The sequence below is a fragment of the Neoarius graeffei genome, chromosome 26 (genome assembly GCF_027579695.1).
Source record: "Neoarius graeffei isolate fNeoGra1 chromosome 26, fNeoGra1.pri, whole genome shotgun sequence".
Lineage (NCBI taxonomy): Eukaryota > Metazoa > Chordata > Actinopteri > Siluriformes > Ariidae > Neoarius > Neoarius graeffei.
The window spans coordinates 13,294,571-13,311,934 of record NC_083594.1 but is presented as its reverse complement, the minus strand read 5'-3'; the positions used below and the strand labels follow the sequence as shown (position 1 = coordinate 13,311,934).

The 17,364-nt window shown below is 41.8% G+C and overlaps 1 protein-coding gene across 5 annotated transcripts in view; it reads right to left on the bottom strand.

The window, feature by feature from the left end:
• LOC132874309 (E3 ubiquitin-protein ligase RNF123) overlaps positions 1–17,364 on the bottom strand; it is a 448,585-nt gene that overhangs the window by 352,992 nt on the left and 78,229 nt on the right. For all 5 annotated transcript variants that reach the window (XM_060910383.1, XM_060910388.1, XM_060910384.1 and 2 more), the window contains 2 exons: positions 5,762–5,882; positions 1,146–1,247 (listed from right to left, as the gene is read on the bottom strand). In XM_060910383.1, the coding sequence (XP_060766366.1) occupies positions 1,146–1,247; positions 5,762–5,882 (223 nt within the window). The remainder of the gene's footprint in view (positions 1–1,145; positions 1,248–5,761; positions 5,883–17,364) is intronic.

Genomic DNA, 17,364 nt, shown 5'->3' with positions numbered 1-17,364 from the left:
ACTGGTTCTCAGCTGGCTCGCAAGTTGAACGAGTTGTGAACCAGCACCAGCCCCGAACCAGCCCTGGAACTGATTTGGTGGAAAAGGGGTATGTGTCAACCCTGCGATAACCTGGCGACTTGTCCAGGGTGTACCCTGCCTCTCACCCATAGTCAGCTGGGATAGGCTCCAGCTTGCCCGCGACCCTGTAGAACAGGATAAGCGGCTACAGATAATGGATGGATATGTTGGTAGGCTCCAGATGCCCAAATGTATGTGCACAAGCTCTGAAAATGTGAATTTTTCATAAGATGTCCCCTATTATGACTGTAGTAGGGTTCCCTCCCCCCCAGTTTGTTTTTTGGGTCAGTGTTTCAGGTCCTGTGATAATTCTATTTCCTTAGTTTGTTCTTCTTCCTCAGTTTATCTTGCGTCTACAGTACATTTTTCTCCATTGAGGAAGCCATGGCCTAAAGGTTAAAAAAAAGCAACTTTGCGACCAAAAGGTTGCTGGTTTGATTCCCTCAACCAGCAGTAATGGCTGAAGTCCCCTTGAGCACTTCTTGACTAAAATTTCCCTAACCCCAGGCTGCTCTGGGTACGTTGTACGTCGCTCTGGATAAGAGCGTCTGCTAAATGCCATTAATGCAATGTAGTTTTTGAATTAAAAATAAACTGGCATTGTGCAAAAAGCAGTCTTGTTTATTACTGCACATTTTTAAATGACAAATTAAAAAAAAAACTAAATCTTTCATATTTCTATCACATCCTTCTCAAACTCAGAATTGTGTTAAGGGAAAAAAAAACGTGTGAACAATTTCACAACAATGTATAATTTCCTTGTTCAATAATTCTATTGTTAGAAATTTGATATTAGAACTAATGATGGATTGTGAACCGAGAGTTAACGTTTAACGCATCCTCAAGGCAAAATAAATAAAAGACATCGTGCTCCTCTGAAAATATCCATTTGAAAGCCATTCCATGGCTCGTACATCGCCAATGACAAGACAAGTTAACCTTGATCGCCCCCTAGTGGTTCATCAACCCATAAAGACGAGCTGAGAAACTTCCCTACTGTATTTTTTTCCCTTTCCTCTTCTGAAAGAAAGCACTTCCAGGATGCTGCAGCACAACAGTCAGAAAATCAAGTTTATTCTCCAAACCTTTTAGCGTTTTCTTGAGATGCGAGAGCAGTCCTCCGAGCCGCTGCAGGTCAAAGTAGTCTACCTTTCCGTTGTAGAAAAGCTGCGGGGGGACGTAGGCGTCTATCATGAACAACGATAAAAGAGAAGAAATGTTACTCGAGCATTGGAAAGCATAAAACTGATCAACAGCACGGCAAACTTTGAGACTAAACATGGACTTTTATCGCTTAGAAGATTAAACATCACACAGTACATTGTGGACTCCAGTCTTTAGGAGCTGTTTATATCGAAAATTGGAAGAGACATTATAGTTTTTCTATCTGCAGTATATTTTTACATTTATTGCTCTTTTTCGCCTACATGATGCTGGTCTTGATTTCCTACTCCGATAATAAAATCTGATGATCGGGATCATAATGTGATCCACAGTACTGTGCAAAAGTCTGAGGCGCCCCCCGTTTTTTTTCCCATACAAACTTTGTTATAGATTTCTATTTTATGACCTCTACAGCATTTCTTTACATGTGTCAAAGACTTCTGCACAGTACTGTATATCCAATCAGCCAATCATGTGGCATAAAATCATGCACATGGAAGGCAAGAGCTTCAGGTAATGTTCACATCAAGCATACATGTCAACCTATACGGAATGCCCGTATTTTATACGGATTTGATTCAATAAACATAGTATACGGGCGTTCAAATAAAGTTATACGGATTCTTTAAAAAAACTTCAATATTTATTTAGAGCTATAATCAATTCCCACGATGATAAAAGAGCACATAATATTTACAAATGTACTGTACACCACAGCCAGCCAGTAAAGAGTCTTATGAAATCGCACGTTATCTTGTGGTAGCGAGACTTCGTTCCACTTTTGATCACGCGCACACTGCATTGTGAGAATCCCGGCAACCGGGAAGTAACATTTTGTTTGAAACGCGTATTTCCACCTGAGCGACTTTCACTAGCGACTGAAAAGATTCTGAATGGACACTCCGGCAAGATCAACACGGACACTTGCTGTGACATGCAGCCTCGTGAGGTATTGGTGCAGACTGCTAAAAAAGTTGTCATGGAGTACAATTCAGAACATTAGAGTGACACTTTGTGTTTTTGTCCAACATTGGAGCTTTGTATTCATTCTGAAGGTTTATTGTTATTAATATTGAATAAAAAGTAACTGGGATATATCATTGTTAATTATCATTCAAATTTTAGATAAATTATTTTAATTTGCATCTTATACGGATTTTATAAGGGAAATACGGATTTTGGAGGTTGGTTATACAGGTTTGATTGACCAAAGGTTGACATGTATGATCAAGTATCAGACTAAAGGGGGAGAAAATGTGATTTTAGCATAGTTTTGGTGCCAGACGGGCTCTTGGAGCTGATCTCCTGAGACTTTTACACACACAACAGTCTCTAGAGTTTACACAAAATGGTGTTTAAAAAGAAAAAAAAAATCCAGCAAGTACAAACTGCTGGTGAGAGAGGTCAAAAGTGAACGGCCAGCTTTCTTGAAGCGGATAGGAAGGCTACGGTAAATCAAATAACCACTCATTACAAACATGCTGAAAAGAAAAGTAACACATCAAAACCAGACCCAGAAGGTTTGATGGAACCTTCCAGAACCAGTGCGGCCATTCTTCTCTGATCAGCACTTTCTGAAATATTATTGCTCCTTTAGTAACAATTCAATCACTGCGACTTAAACTTACGTCATTTTTATGAAGGGGGTAATTGTTAACGTTTTCAGTCAGTAGTAGTTTATTTGGCCTTTATGGAATGAGTCTCCAGTATCTTCAGGATGGAGGGCTTTCTGATCTCTCACTAACAAGACATGATTTTTTTTTTTTTTGTCTTATTAACTTGAAAATAATGAAAAAATATTGGTTGGTGAGGCAAGATATTACAAGGTAAATGATAACAGGAATTATTCTATCCATTTGCACTGGATATGAGCAATCGCATGCTCTGATTAGCTACTCTATTACTAGGCTATCAGCTCATATACCGTAAGTAGAGAAAAACAAAATGGCGGCGCGTCTTGCTGAACCAACCGAGGACGAAATAAACACTCTACTTAAAAATATAAAAAAAAAATTTTTTTTAAGAAAAGCAACAAAATACAGAATGAAAGCATTTGATGGTAAGAATGTATCTTTTTTTATTTTTCAAGAATTATTATTATAGCATTTTTCACAAATTGCTACTGTCGTTTCGCCGGTTTGTTTACATTCAAAGAAGCGGAAATGGTTTTGTCAGACGTTTTGTATAAAAAGTTTTTATTTATTGAATTTGCAAAAAAAAATAATAAAATAAAAACGCTCCATTTCTCAAAATCTAGTGAACGTGGAGAGAATAAAACAGTTATTCCACTCAATCTAGTCATACATGGCTTATAGCCAACACGGCTCGTGAACAACTCGATTTCGTGGAATAACTGTTAAATAAATTGTTTTGAGGATGTTCCGCAACACTAAATGCACCTATAAACAGATGTCAAACACTATGCTGTGTCATACATCAATAAATAAAAAAAAATGTGCTTGATGGCAAAACCCTGTGGTAAGATAATAATAATAATAATAATAATAATAATAATGCACGTGTTTATTGGAAAATAATAAATTACGGGATGGTTTGGAGTCATTTAACGTCAGGTCACATCACACCACACCACGCTGCTGTTGATTATTTTCCCGTAAGAGCACCAAGTGTTTTATTTTCTGCTGCATATGTTTATAATGTCTGTTTATTAGGCATGTAATGATTCATGAGTCAATTCTACCCACGATACTGGATTCATGATTCAAGTTTCCCACGATATCTTTGAAAAAAATATTAAATGAAGAAAATTTTATTACAATAAATAAATTTTAACATTTGTTTTCCTAATCAACGTAAAAATTCATTTTGTTAAAAGTACATTTGTTTCTTAACTAATTATTTCCTCACATTTGTAAAGTTTGGAGTAAAATATAATAGCCTATTACCTAAAATATTCCTTTTATTAAAAATGAAAAAAAAAAAACACAATAACAAACAGCCTTTTCTTAATAAACTTTTATGAACATTTGGACTACCTCCATTTGCTTCTCTTTTCTTTATTTTTCAGCAGTCTGTCAAAAGAGAGCTACAATTTCTTGTACAATCCATCACGCAAAAACTCGTTCCCATTTGTTTGTACAGTACAGACGTTTTGTATAAAAAGTTTTTATTTATCGAATTTGCAAAAAAAAAAAAATTAAAATACAAATGCTCCATTTCTCAAAATCTAGTGAACGTGGAGAGAATAAAACAGTTATTCCACTCAATCTCGTCATACATGGCTTATAGCCAACACGGCTCGTGAACAACTCGATTTCGTGGAATAACTGTTAAATAAATTGTTTTGAGAACGTTCCGCAACACTAAATGCACCTATAAACAGATGTCAAACACTATGCTGTGTCTTACATCAATAAATAAAAAAAAAAAAATTTACTTGACGGCAAATCCCACGATATCTTTGAAAAAAATATTAAATGAAGAAAATTCTATTACAATAAAATACATTTTATATTTGTTTTCCTAATCAACGTAAAAATTCATTTTGTTAAAAGTACATTTGTTTCTTAACAAATTATTTCCTCACATTTGTAAAGTTTGGAGTAAAATATAATAGCCTATTAATTAAAATATTCCTTTTATTAAAAATGAAAAAAAAAACACATTAATAACAAACAGCCTTTTCTTAATAAACTTTTATGAACATTTGGACTACCTCCATTTGCTTCTCTTTTCTTTATTTTTCAGCAGTCTGTCAAAAGAGAGCTACAATTTCTTGTACAATCCATCACGCAAAAGCTCGTTCCCATTTGTTTGTACAGTACATTTTCGCAGAGCTGTGTTACTTCCACCTAGGGAAAAGTCATGTGCATTCCCGGCCGCTACTGTACATTATTACACTCTCTGCTGTCTAAACAATGCAATTACACCTTGGAAAAACTAGATTACACAGTAGCCTGATCATAATCACAATTCATGTTGTTATTTCGTCGATTCGAATTGTCATAAATTTAAAAGTCATGATTCATCGTCGCACCATGTATCATGAGATGCCTACTGTTTAGGTTAAAAGATGTGACTTCAGATTGTATTAATTATTTTGAAAAAGCATAAAACACAACTTCTCCATGGTGGTTGGTCAAGTTATGGTGTTCATTTGGAATTTCTCACGTCTGATTGGATAATGGTTCGGATTTTAAACTTAAGGAAACCCGAGCCACTTCTTAACAAAAAGTTTGCGGAGTTCCTGAAACCTCAGCATCACTGTGGAACAGGAGTATCAAAGTAAGTCAGCAAGTAAGTAAGTAAAGAAGTAAGGCAGTAAAGTTGGAAGCAAGGTCAGGAGATACAGCCTCAGTAGGCGTTAAGTATTATTGACCGAATAAATAGAAGCTTCCTCTCGACATCTCCGCTTTCCGCTCTCCTGTGTTTTACAGTACTAAAACAGCAGCATAACTGAATTTAGCTTCCAACCCGACCATTACGGTCGAACAGCAGAAGTGATTCCAGACCATAACAGAGACTTTAACGCAAGCAGAAGCAGGATGTGTGCGTGCGCGCGCGTGTGTGTGTTCACCTTCACTGCTAATGGTTCCTGGCCTCTTGCGTTTTCCTTCGTCCCAGTAGCTCCGGACTGCTGTTATGAGCCGATGCATGAAGCACACCATGTACTCCGGAGGGCACAACACTGTCGGGTTCTAATCAGAAACAAAAAATAAAATAATTTACTGCAATTATACATACAGCATCGCTGCCCATGACCCATAACTCCAGGAGTTGTTCACTGTGGTGATTTTGTATGCATATGTGTAACCACACACACACATACAGTGTCGTGCAAAAGTATTCATCCCCCTTGGTGTCTGTCCTGTTTTGTCGTATCACAAGCTGGAATTAAAATGGATTTTTAGGGGGTTAGCACCATTTGATTTACACAACATGCCTACCACTTTAAAGGTGCACATTGTTGTTTTATTGTGACACAAACAATAATCGAGATGAAAAAAAAACCAGAAATCTGGAGTGTGCATAGGTATTCACCCCTCCCCAACGTCAATACTTTATAGAGCCACCTTTTGCTGCAATTAGAGCTGCAAGTCTCTTGGGGTATGTCTCTATTAAGCCAGTATCTCACTGGGCTGCGACAGCTTGCGAACGTCATTAGCGAGAGAGTTTCAAAAGTGTCTTGAAACATTCGCGGGGCTTCTCAATTTCCTCGCATGAGTCGTAAAGTGTCGCTCCTTCGTCGCTGAAATTTTGAACGTGTTCAAAAAATTCGTGCGACAAAACTGCTCTCAAAATAGCCACTGGTGTTGCAAAGCCGTCACGAACCCTTCTCAAGTCAGTTTCCGTGAGACAGGAAGTGCGAGTGTATCTCGCTGGGTTGCGACAGCCTGTGACTAGTTGGAGACGCAACAATTGCGATAAAATATGTGAACATCAATTCAGTGTGATTCCAAGTGAAAATTCGCACATTTTATCACAATAATTGTGTCGCCAACTAGTCGCAGGCTGTCGCAGCCCAGTGAGATACTACCCTTAGCTTAGGATATCTAGCCACTGGGATTTTTGCCCATTCCTCAAGGCAAAACTGCTCCAACTCCTTCAAGTTAGATGGGCTGTGTTGGTGTGCAGCAATCTTCAAGTTATACCACAGATTCTCAACTGGATTGAGGTCTGGGCTTTGACTAGGCCATTCCAAGACATTTAACCATTTCCTTTTAAACCACTCCAGTGTAGCTTTAGCAGTATGTTTAGGGTCATTGTCCTGCTGGAACGTGAACCTTCGTCCCAGTCTCAAACCTCTGGCTGACTCAAGCAGGTTTACCTCCAGAATTGCCCTGTATTTAGTGTCATCCATCTTTCCTTCAGTTCTGAGCAGCTTTCCTGTCCCTGCAGTTGAAAAATATCCCCACAGCATGATGCTGCCACCACCATGCTTCACTGTAGGAATGGTGTTGGTTTGCCACCATATGGCATTTCCCATGATGGCCAAAAAGATCAGTTTTAGTCTCATTTGACCAGAGAATCTTCTCCCAATGTGTTTGGGGAGTCTGCCACATGCTGAGGACTACAGTTGACTTGCTAACTTTAGGACTGCAGTTATCATGAACAGTTTTGCACTCAAGTTTCCATCAATGAAGAGTTATAACATCAACGAAACTGTCTTTATGTTAAAATTGTTAATGTTATAGTCATGCTGTCTGTTGTTGCCCAAATGAGGATGGGTTCCCTTTTGAGTCTGGTTCCTCTCAAGGTTTCTTCCTCATGTCGTCTGACGGAGTTTTTCCTTGCCACTGTCGCCACAGGCTTGCTCATTGGGGATAGATTAGGTATAAAATTAGCTCATGTTTTAAGTCGTTCAAATTCTGTAAAGCTGCTTTGCGACAATGTTTATTGTTAAAAGCACTGTACAAATAAACTTGACTTGACTTGTTGGGCAAACTCCAAACATGTTTTCTTAAGTAATAGCTTTTTTTCTGGCCACTCTTCCATAAAGCCCCGCTCTGTGGAGTGTACAGCTTGAAGTGGTCCTACGGACAGATACTCCCATCTCCATTGTGGATCTTTGCAGCTCCTTCAGTGTTATCTTTGGTGTCTTTGTTGCATCTCTGATTAATGCCCTCCTTGCCCGGTCTGTGAGTTTTGGTGGGTGGCCTTCTGCTGTCAGGTTTGTAGTGGCGCCATATTCTTTCCATTTTGCTATAATGGTGCTCTGTGGGATAGTCAAAGTTTGGGATATTTTTTTATAACCCAACCCTGATCTATACTTCTGCACAACTTTGTCTCTGACCTGTTTGGAGGCTCCTTGGTTTTCATGTTGCTTGTTTAGTCGTGTAGCAGAGTCAGGGTCCGTCCAGAACAGGTTGATTTATACAGACATCATGTGACAGATCATGCGACTCTTTGGTTGCACACAGGTGGATCTTAATCAACTAATTCTATGACTATGAAGTGAATTGGTTGGACCAGCTCTTATTTAGGGGTTTCATACCTGTGCACACTCCAGATTTCTGTTTTGTATCTTAATTATTGTTCACCACAATAAAACAACAATTTGCACCTTTAAAGTGGTAGGCAGGTTGTGTAAATGAAATGGTGCTAACCCTCCAAAAATCCATTTTCATTCCAGCTTGTAATGCGACAAAACAGGACAAACACCAAGGGGGGCGAATACTTTCGCAAGACTCTGTACCTTGATGTAATCACACTAACAATAATTTGTTTTATGATGAGTGTATTTTGATTCAGAGCCAGTCATGTTGACTTTCAGTAAAAAGAGTTAATGAAGTTGATTTTGCTTAAAAAGAAATTACAAATAGATTGGTTAAAGCATTATATTGTTATAGAACCTTGAAACATATGTTAAACCAGAATAACCTTGAACCAGAATAAAGTCTTGTTTAGATGAATTTTTTTTTTTTTAGTTAGCTCAGGGTGGCCTTGGAAATATTGTAGGAGTGAGACGAGAACACATCCCTTTATTAGATAGTGCAGTATGGCCTGGAAATATCAGTGGAAATGAGGTCTTGAATGTTGAGCTGTGCGAACCAATCAAAATTCATTATACTTGTCAAACTTTATGCCAGAACACTATAAAAATGGATGATTTGTGACTTGGAGTCAGAGAGTGACTCGGCTTTTGTTAATCGATTTAATAAGTCGAAACTTTTCTGCAACCTCTTTGACTTTGAATTATTTTTGCTTGGGAGAGTTTCCATGACATCATCGGAGTAGTAATGCTACGATTTTGCTTTCAGATAAAAACACTGAGAATAATTGGTTTAGGATTAAACAAGATTAAAAACATTATGGTTTACAAAAATGTGGAGATTTCTGAACCTACAACAAAATCCTTTTTCACAAGCTTTGCAAATAACACCATCCAGAAAATTCATCACACGAGTCAATCACACACAGCAAGTCCAACGCTGCTGTTGGCCTACAGAGAGCGGGATGGGGTGTAAAAAAAAAAAAAAAAGTGATGCTTTGATGAATGAGACACTTCAGCCTTATACGCATATCAAAAACAAGAGTGATCTGAGAGCACAATATCCCCCGCTAGCAACTCTGCCATAACTCTGGTAAAATGCAACTGAATTGAACAAAATTGCAATATGCGTATTATCGATATATCGATATATAACAAAGAATCCCGTCAAGTTTCGTGAAATTTCTCCAAAAATTGTAAGAGGAGTTGATTTCAGAATGCAAGTACCATTCCCAGGACGGACAGACATCGCCATGACATAATCCCCCTTCCGGCCTTTCGGCCAGTGGGGGATAAAAATTGTGAAGGAAGTTGATTTCAGAAAGCAAGCACACCTTGATGAAATTGCCAGAAAGTTTGTTAATAATCAAGGGCACAACTCTGGTAAAATTTGCCCAAATTAAACGAAATTTCAATATGCGTATAATTGTCATATAACAAAGCCTTTTGCCAAGTTTGGTGAAATTTCTCCACAAATTGTGAGAAGAGTTGATTTCAGAAGAACGTACGCCCTCATGAAATTGTCAAAGTACAAGTTATTCAATCGAGGGTCAAAACTCTGGGAAAATTTTCACAAACGAAATTAAATCGCAATCTGTGTATTACCGTCATATAACAAGGCCTTTTGCCAAGCTTCAAGAAATTTGTCCAAAAATTGTGAGAGGAGTTGATTTCAAAATGTAAGTATCATTCCCAGGACGGATGGACATTGCCATGAAATAATGCCCCTTCGGGCCTTTCGGCCAGCGGGGGATAAAAATTGTGAGGGAAGTTGATTTCAGAAAGCAAGCACACCTTGATGAAATTGCCAAAAAGTTTGTTAATAATCAAGGGCATAACTCTGGTAAAATTTGCCCAAATTAAACGAAATTTCAATATGCGTATAATTGTCATATAACAAAGCCTTTTGCCAAGTTTGGTGAAATTTCTCCACAAATTGCCAGAGGAGTTGATTTCAGAAGAACGTACGCCCTCATGAAATTGTCAAAGTACAAGTTATTCAATCGAGGGTCAAAACTCTGGGAAAATTTTCACAAACGAAATTAAATCGCAATCTGTGTATTACCGTCATATAACAAGGCCTTTTGCCGAGCTTTGAGAAATTTGTCCAAAAATTGTGAGAGGAGTTGATGGCAGAAGGCGCGCACACCTTCATGAAATTGTGAAAGTATAAGGTTGCTAATCAAGGGCTGCAACTCTGGTAAAATGTGAGCGAATTTAATGAAATTACAGTATGCATACTACCGACATACAAACAAAAGAATCCTGTCAAGTTTCGTGAAATTTTTCCAAAAATTGTGAGAGGAGTTGATTTCAAAATGTAAGTATCATGGTGTGGCAGCGGGGGCGTGGTCAAGCATCGGTCTGTGACAGGAGGGTGGAGCCGGGGAAGGTGAGTGGCAGATTCGCTACACCTGACGGTAATTAACCTGTGTTTTGTGTGTGTTTTCCCAGTAAACCGCTCCCTATTTTAAGAGGCTGAGAGAGAGCAGAGGGAGCGCGACCCGGGAGTGGAGGCTGAGAGTGTGTCTGTGTGCTGCGAGTTCTTTTTAGACTGAAAAGTTTATGAATAAAATACGCTGTTACTACCTCCAAACGTTGTCCTGCCGTCCTCTGTGCTCCACCCACGCATTGTCCGCGCTACAGTGGTGCCGAAACCCGGGAAAAGGTGGAGCACCAGTGCTACAGCTCCATGGAATCCTCCCCGTTCGCGGACTTGGTCCACGCCCTCGCCACGGCTCAGCAGAGCCAGCACCAGGCACTCGTCACGCTCCGAACGGAGCAGGAGCGCCGCTTCGAAGCCCTGGTGCTGGCTCAACAGGAAGATCGAGAGGCGTTCCGGCGGCTCCTCGCGTCGGCGGGGTCCACCAGCGCCCCGGCCGCGGGCCCGTCTCCCCTCACTGTGACCAAGATGGGCCCGCAGGATGACCCCGAGGCTTTCATCACCTTGTTCGAGCAGGTCGCCGAAGCCTCGGGGTGGCCGATGGAGCAGCGCGCGGCGCGCCTCCTCCCCCTCCTGACTGGAGAGGCGCAGCTGGCCGCATTACAGCTCCCCGCCGACCGCCGGCTGGCCTACGCTGACCTTCGCCGGGCCGTCCTCCAGCGCGTGGGGCGCACGCCGGAGCAGCAGCGCCAGCGCTTCCGCGCGCTGCGGATGGAGGAAGCCGGCAGCCCGTTCGCGTTTGGCCAGCAGCTCCGGGACGCCTGCTGGCGGTGGCTGAGGGCCGAAGATTGCGACGCCGAGGGAATCATCGACCAGGTGGCGCTGGAACAGTTCGTTGCCCGCTTACCAGCCGGAACCGCGGAGTGGGTCCAGTGCCACCGCCCGGCGTCGCTGGATCAGGCCGTAGGACTGGCGGAGGATCATCTGGCGGCTGTACCGGCGGCAGGACAACGGATGACATCGTCTTCTGTCTCCTCTTCTCTCTCCCTTTTTTGTTGCAGACGGATGCGTCGGACAGAGGGCTGGGGGCCGTTTTGTCCCAGCAGGTGGAGGGGGAGGACCGCCCAGTCCTATACATCAGCCGCAAGCTGTCAGTGCGTGAGGGGCGCTACAGCACCATTGAGAAGGAGTGCCTGGCGATCAAGTGGGCGGTCCTCGCCCTCCGTTACTACCTGCTGGGGCGCTCTTTCACCCTCTGTTCGGACCACGCGCCCCTCCAGTGGCTCCACCGCATGAAGGATGCCAACGCGCGGATCACCCGTTGGTATCTGGCACTCCAACCCTTCAACTTCAAGGTGGTCCACAGGCCGGGGGCGCAGATGGTCGTGGCGGACTTCCTCTCCCGTCAAGGGGGGGGGGGAGTCGGCTGCGGGCCGGACGGGCGCCCGGCCTGAGTCGGGCGGTGGGGGTATGTGGCAGCGGGGGCGTGGTCAAGCATCGGTCTGTGACAGGAGGGTGGAGCCGGGGAAGGTGAGTGGCAGATTCGCTACACCTGACGGTAATTAACCTGTGTTTTGTGTGTGTTTTCCCAGTAAACCGCTCCCTATTTTAAGAGGCTGAGAGAGAGCAGAGGGAGCGCGACCCGGGAGTGGAGGCTGAGAGTGTGTCTGTGTGCTGCGAGTTCTTTTTAGACTGAAAAGTTTATGAATAAAATACGCTGTTACTACCTCCAAACGTTGTCCTGCCGTCCTCTGTGCTCCACCCACGCATTGTCCGCGCTACACATGGACTTCCGGTTGCAGGTGGTATGGAGTAGACTGGAGTTCCGCGGCTCCTGAGCATTTGTCATTAATATTTTAACTTATTTGCAAGGTACTTAACTACCCATTGCAAAATTCTGCTTAGTAAAGTTTGAGACTGTATGGCATCACCAAACTTCGTTTAATTGAACCGGAAGAAACAAAGTTTATCAAAGTGAGTAACCTCATGGCGAAGGATAACGTTAACAAGATGGAGGAGGCGCCGCTCACGCTACAAACACTGAGAGACGAACTTCAGCTATCTCGTCAAGCCTCCCTGAAAGACTTTAAAGCTGAAATTGTCACCCTTCGTCAGGATTTGTGCAAAGACATAGAGGTGCTTCGGACGGAGACAATCTCCAACACTCAAAAGTTACGTGAAGATGTACAGGAGGAAATTGTAAAACTCCAGAATTACCATAAAGAAGTAACTACAGAGCAGGCTAGTATGGGACACCGTCTAAACGACGCACTGGAACAGACTGCAAGACTTGAGAGTGAGCATGGCTCTCTTTCAGGCGAGCTGAAACGCTTACAGGAGAAATGTATTGATCTTGAGTCCAGAAGTCGGCGACAAAATTTAAGGATAGTTGGTGTCCCTGAGGGAGTTGAAGGAGCTAACCTAACCCGTTTCTTACAAGAATTCTTGTCGGAGGTGTTGGGCCCTGAGAACTTCACATCTCCCCCCGTCATCGATCGTGCCCACCGATCCCTGGCTCTGAAGCCGAAGAAGGGTGAGCGCCCGCGCCCCATCATAGCACGATTACACTACTTCGCCGAAAAGGAGCGGATCCTGGGCATTTCCAGAGGAAAGGGTCGGCTACTTTATCAACAGTCCCCTGTTCACATCTTTCCCGATCTCCCTGCCGAGGTTAGCAAGCTCAGAGCCGCCTTCAACCCGGTGAAGGCAAAGCTGCGTGAGGCGAAGATGGACTACAGTTTATTCTTCCCTGCTGTCCTCTCTGTGAACATCGACGGTGTCCGGCACAAGTTCAACACTCCAGAAGCAGCTGAAAAGTTTTTTCAGACAAAGATCGCCCCGAACCTAGCTGTAGAAGGGTCATGTGAGTAACGAAATTGTTATAGTTTGATGCGCCATAGGTGGTAGTTTTTTTCCCCCCTCTCTTTCTCGTTATGAGCTAGCCACCTATTAGGGCTTGCATTTGCAGGTCCAAAGCCCTCAGCTATTTTCATTTGAAAAAGACAATACTAGAGCGTGCCTGCCAGTGCCACGTTTTTGCCAAGTTTCACTTTGCTGTCACTTTTTTTCTCTATGTTGATTTTTACAAAACGCATGTGGTGGACTCAATGCATGCACTCAGTTTACTGGGCTGGACTGGACTGGAGTAATGCCCTGGCCTATGATTTCTATATAGCCTAGCCTACATGTATACTTCTATAAGATATAGTGTAATGTTTAAATAAGCTGAGAATTTAAGCGCATGTAGCACTATGGTTAGCCTATTGTAGCAGAGCAGCCTTGAATCCCAAAAGGCCACTTGCACTTTGGTTTGTATGTTTAATATGCCACAACATAGGCCTAGCCCATTTTGGGGAGCACTTTTATTGGAATTCATATTTAATGGATTTTTTTATTTTATTTTATTTTTTTATTTTATCTTCTGTCATATTTGGACTGGGCTTTTTCATGCACTGTCTGCACCTGATAGGCTCACTTGAGAGTAGCACAGTGCCATTTTTAATTTAGTCCAGCTTTCTTTATTTTACTCCACCATTGAATAGGCCATGGAATGTAAATGCAATGGGTTAGATTGAATTATAATTATCTATGTTTATAAAAAAAAAAGGGAGTCGAGTTAAACAGGAGTTTAAGCAAGCTCTGAACTAGCTTAGGTGGTGCAGCGACTGTACCATGTTTCGTCCTAAGGTAGGCCTATTTAAGTTGTTTGGTCCTAAGGCCTTTCAGTTGGGGAAAGGCAGGAGTGGGTGGGGGGGTGGGGTGTTTGTTTGCTGTTCTTGTTGCTGTTTGCATGTCTCTCATCTTACAAAAATGCCGCTTTTTAAAAAAACTCATGTCTGAATTAAGTACAATAATAGGGAAAACACATGGTAGCTATGACTTCTTTTGATGCTAAAGAGGAATGCCTGGTGCAATTTGTCAGTTGGAATACGAAAGGTCTTAATACAGCTATGAAGCGGGGTAGAGTCTTGGGCCATTTAAAAAAACTTAAGACTGACATAGCATTCTTACAGGAGACCCACTTGAGGAACCAAGACCATTTTAGGCTACGAAAAGGGTGGGTTGGTCAGCTTTTTCATTCAACATTCCACTTTAAGTCTAGAGGGGCTGCGATTCTAATTAATAAGAACATTCCTTTCATTTCCTCCTCTGTTACCTCTGATCCACATGGTAGATTTGTAGTGGTGACTGGGTCCCTATATAATACCCCCCTTACATTAGTCAGTGTGTACGGTCCTAATTTTGATGATGAGCATTTCTTTTCTACATTTTTTGCATCTCTCCCCGACCTGAACACCCACCGCCTGATTATAGGTGGGGACTTCAATTGCGTCTTGGATCCCAAGTTGGACAGGTCATCCAATAAAACCCAAACATTGACAAAATCTGCCAAACTAATTAGATCCTTTATGGACACCTTTAAAATTACTGACCCCTGGAGGTTCAAGTATCCGACATCTCGTAGTTATTCCTTTTTCTCCCCAGTTCATCATTCATATAGTCGAATTGATTATTTTCTTATTGATTGTAAACTTGTCCCTGCGATTAGGCGGTGTGACTACGAGGCTATTGTTATTTCAGATCACGCCCCGCACCAAATGCAGCTGGCTTTTTCCAACAAACATATGCCCAGGACTTGGCGCTTTAATAATTTGTTACTAGCAGATAAATCATTCACAGAATTTTTAAAATCCAACATTGAAGTATTTTTGATTATCAATGACACAGGAGAAGTGTCCAAGAGCACACTGTGGGGAAACTTTGAAAGCCTACCTTCGTGGCCTGATAATTTCCTACAGTGCGGGTACCAATAGACTGCGTGCTGAACGTATCTCCAGTCTTACCCATGAGATCTTAGATTTAGATCACTCATATTCTGTATCGCCCAGTCCTGATCTTTACAAACACAGACTAGCTTTGCAAACAGAATTTGACCTGTTATCCACAAATGAAACTGCACAGCTTCTGTTGCAAACACGCCATAGATCTTACGAGCATGGAGAGAAAGCTGGGAAACTTCTGGCCTTACAAATCAGAAAATCAGCTGCCTCTAGAATGATAACTGAAATTCGTGCGCAATCGGGGCAAACAATTCTTGATCAGCAGGATATTAATGGAGAATTTGAACAATTCTATACACACTTATATTCTTCAGAGTCTGAAGGTGATCCCTCTTTAATTGATGATTTTTTCAGTAAGTTGAACATCCCGACTATTTCCAAAGAGGATAAGGCACAACTTGAAGAACCTCTGTCTCTTGAGGAACTAAATAACGCTATTAAGAGCATGCAAACCTCTAAAGCTCCAGGTCCTGATGGATATAGCTCTGAATTTTACAAAGCTTTTTCAGATCTCCTCTCTCCTGTACTTTTAGATGTCTTTAATGAATCATTCAGCGCTAATACACTTCCTGCCACTTTTTACCAGGCCTGCATTTCCCTTTTGCTAAAACAGGATAGGGACCCTCTTGACCCAGGTTCATACAGGCCCCTCAGCCTTTTGAATGTAGACACAAAGATATTAGCAAAAACTTTGGCCACCCGTTTAGACAGGGTCCTTCCCACAATTATCTCACAGGACCAAACGGGCTTTATTAGGAATAGACTTTTATTTTCAAACCTTCATAGACTCTACAATATTATTTACACTCCCAGCCCTTCCTCCTGCCCAGAGGTACTCCTTTCACTAGACGCTGAAAAAGTGTTCGACCGAATTGAATGGGATTTTCTTTTTTCTGCGTTGGACAGATTTGGATTCGGCAAAAAGTTCATCTCTTGGGTCAGTCTTCTTTATGTTTCCCCATCGGCTGCGGTTCAGACTAATGCTTTCAGGTCAAATTATTTTCCCTTGCGGCGTGGCACAAGACAAGGGTGTCCTCTTTCCCCCCTATTATTTGCACTTTCCATTGAGCCTCTGGCCATTGCCTTACGTTCACTCAATGGCTACCAGGGAATATTCAGAGGAGGGAGAGAGCATAGAGTGTCATTGTATGCAGATGATCTGCTCTTATATATTCAGGACCCTCTCACATCTATTCCCAATATTATGTCTGTTTTGAAAATTTTTGGCAAGATTTCTGGTTACAAGCTGAATTTATCTAAGAGTATACTGTTCCCCATAAACAACGCTGCTCAGGTTGTGTCTTATTCTCAGTTTCCATTCAGGTTGGTTAATGGATCTTTCAATTATCTGGGAGTAGTTGTAACAAGGTCTGTCCAGTCACTGTTCAAATTTAACTTTAAACCTTTATTTGATCGCACTATTAAGGATTTTGGTAGATGGTCCCATCTTCCTATGTCTCTAGCAGGGAGAGTTAATGCCTTGAAGATGAACATTCTTCCTAAATTCCTGTTTCTTTTTCAAACCATCCCCATCATCATTAATAAGTCTTTTTTCAAACAATTAGACAGTGAAATATCTAGTTTTATTTGGAATAAGAAAACCCCTAGAATTAGGAAAGATTTTTTGCAAAGACCTAAACGTTCTGGGGGCATGAGCCTTCCAAATTTTCAGTATTATTACTGGGCCTGCAACGTACGAGCTCTCTCTTTTTGGGATCAGACCCCTGGCTCAGAAGAACAACCTGCCTGGTTGCAGATTGAGCGGGCCTCATGTCATCCTACTTCCTTGAGTGCGTTGTTATTCTCTTCCCTTCCAATACCAGTCGAATATGCCAAATCCAATCCTGTAGTGACAGAATCATTGAAAATTTGGACTAAAATAAGACAACACTTTGGCTGGCATGCTAAATCTCTTCTAGCCCCTCTATGTGCAAATCATCACTTTCATCCCTCTTTGTTAGATA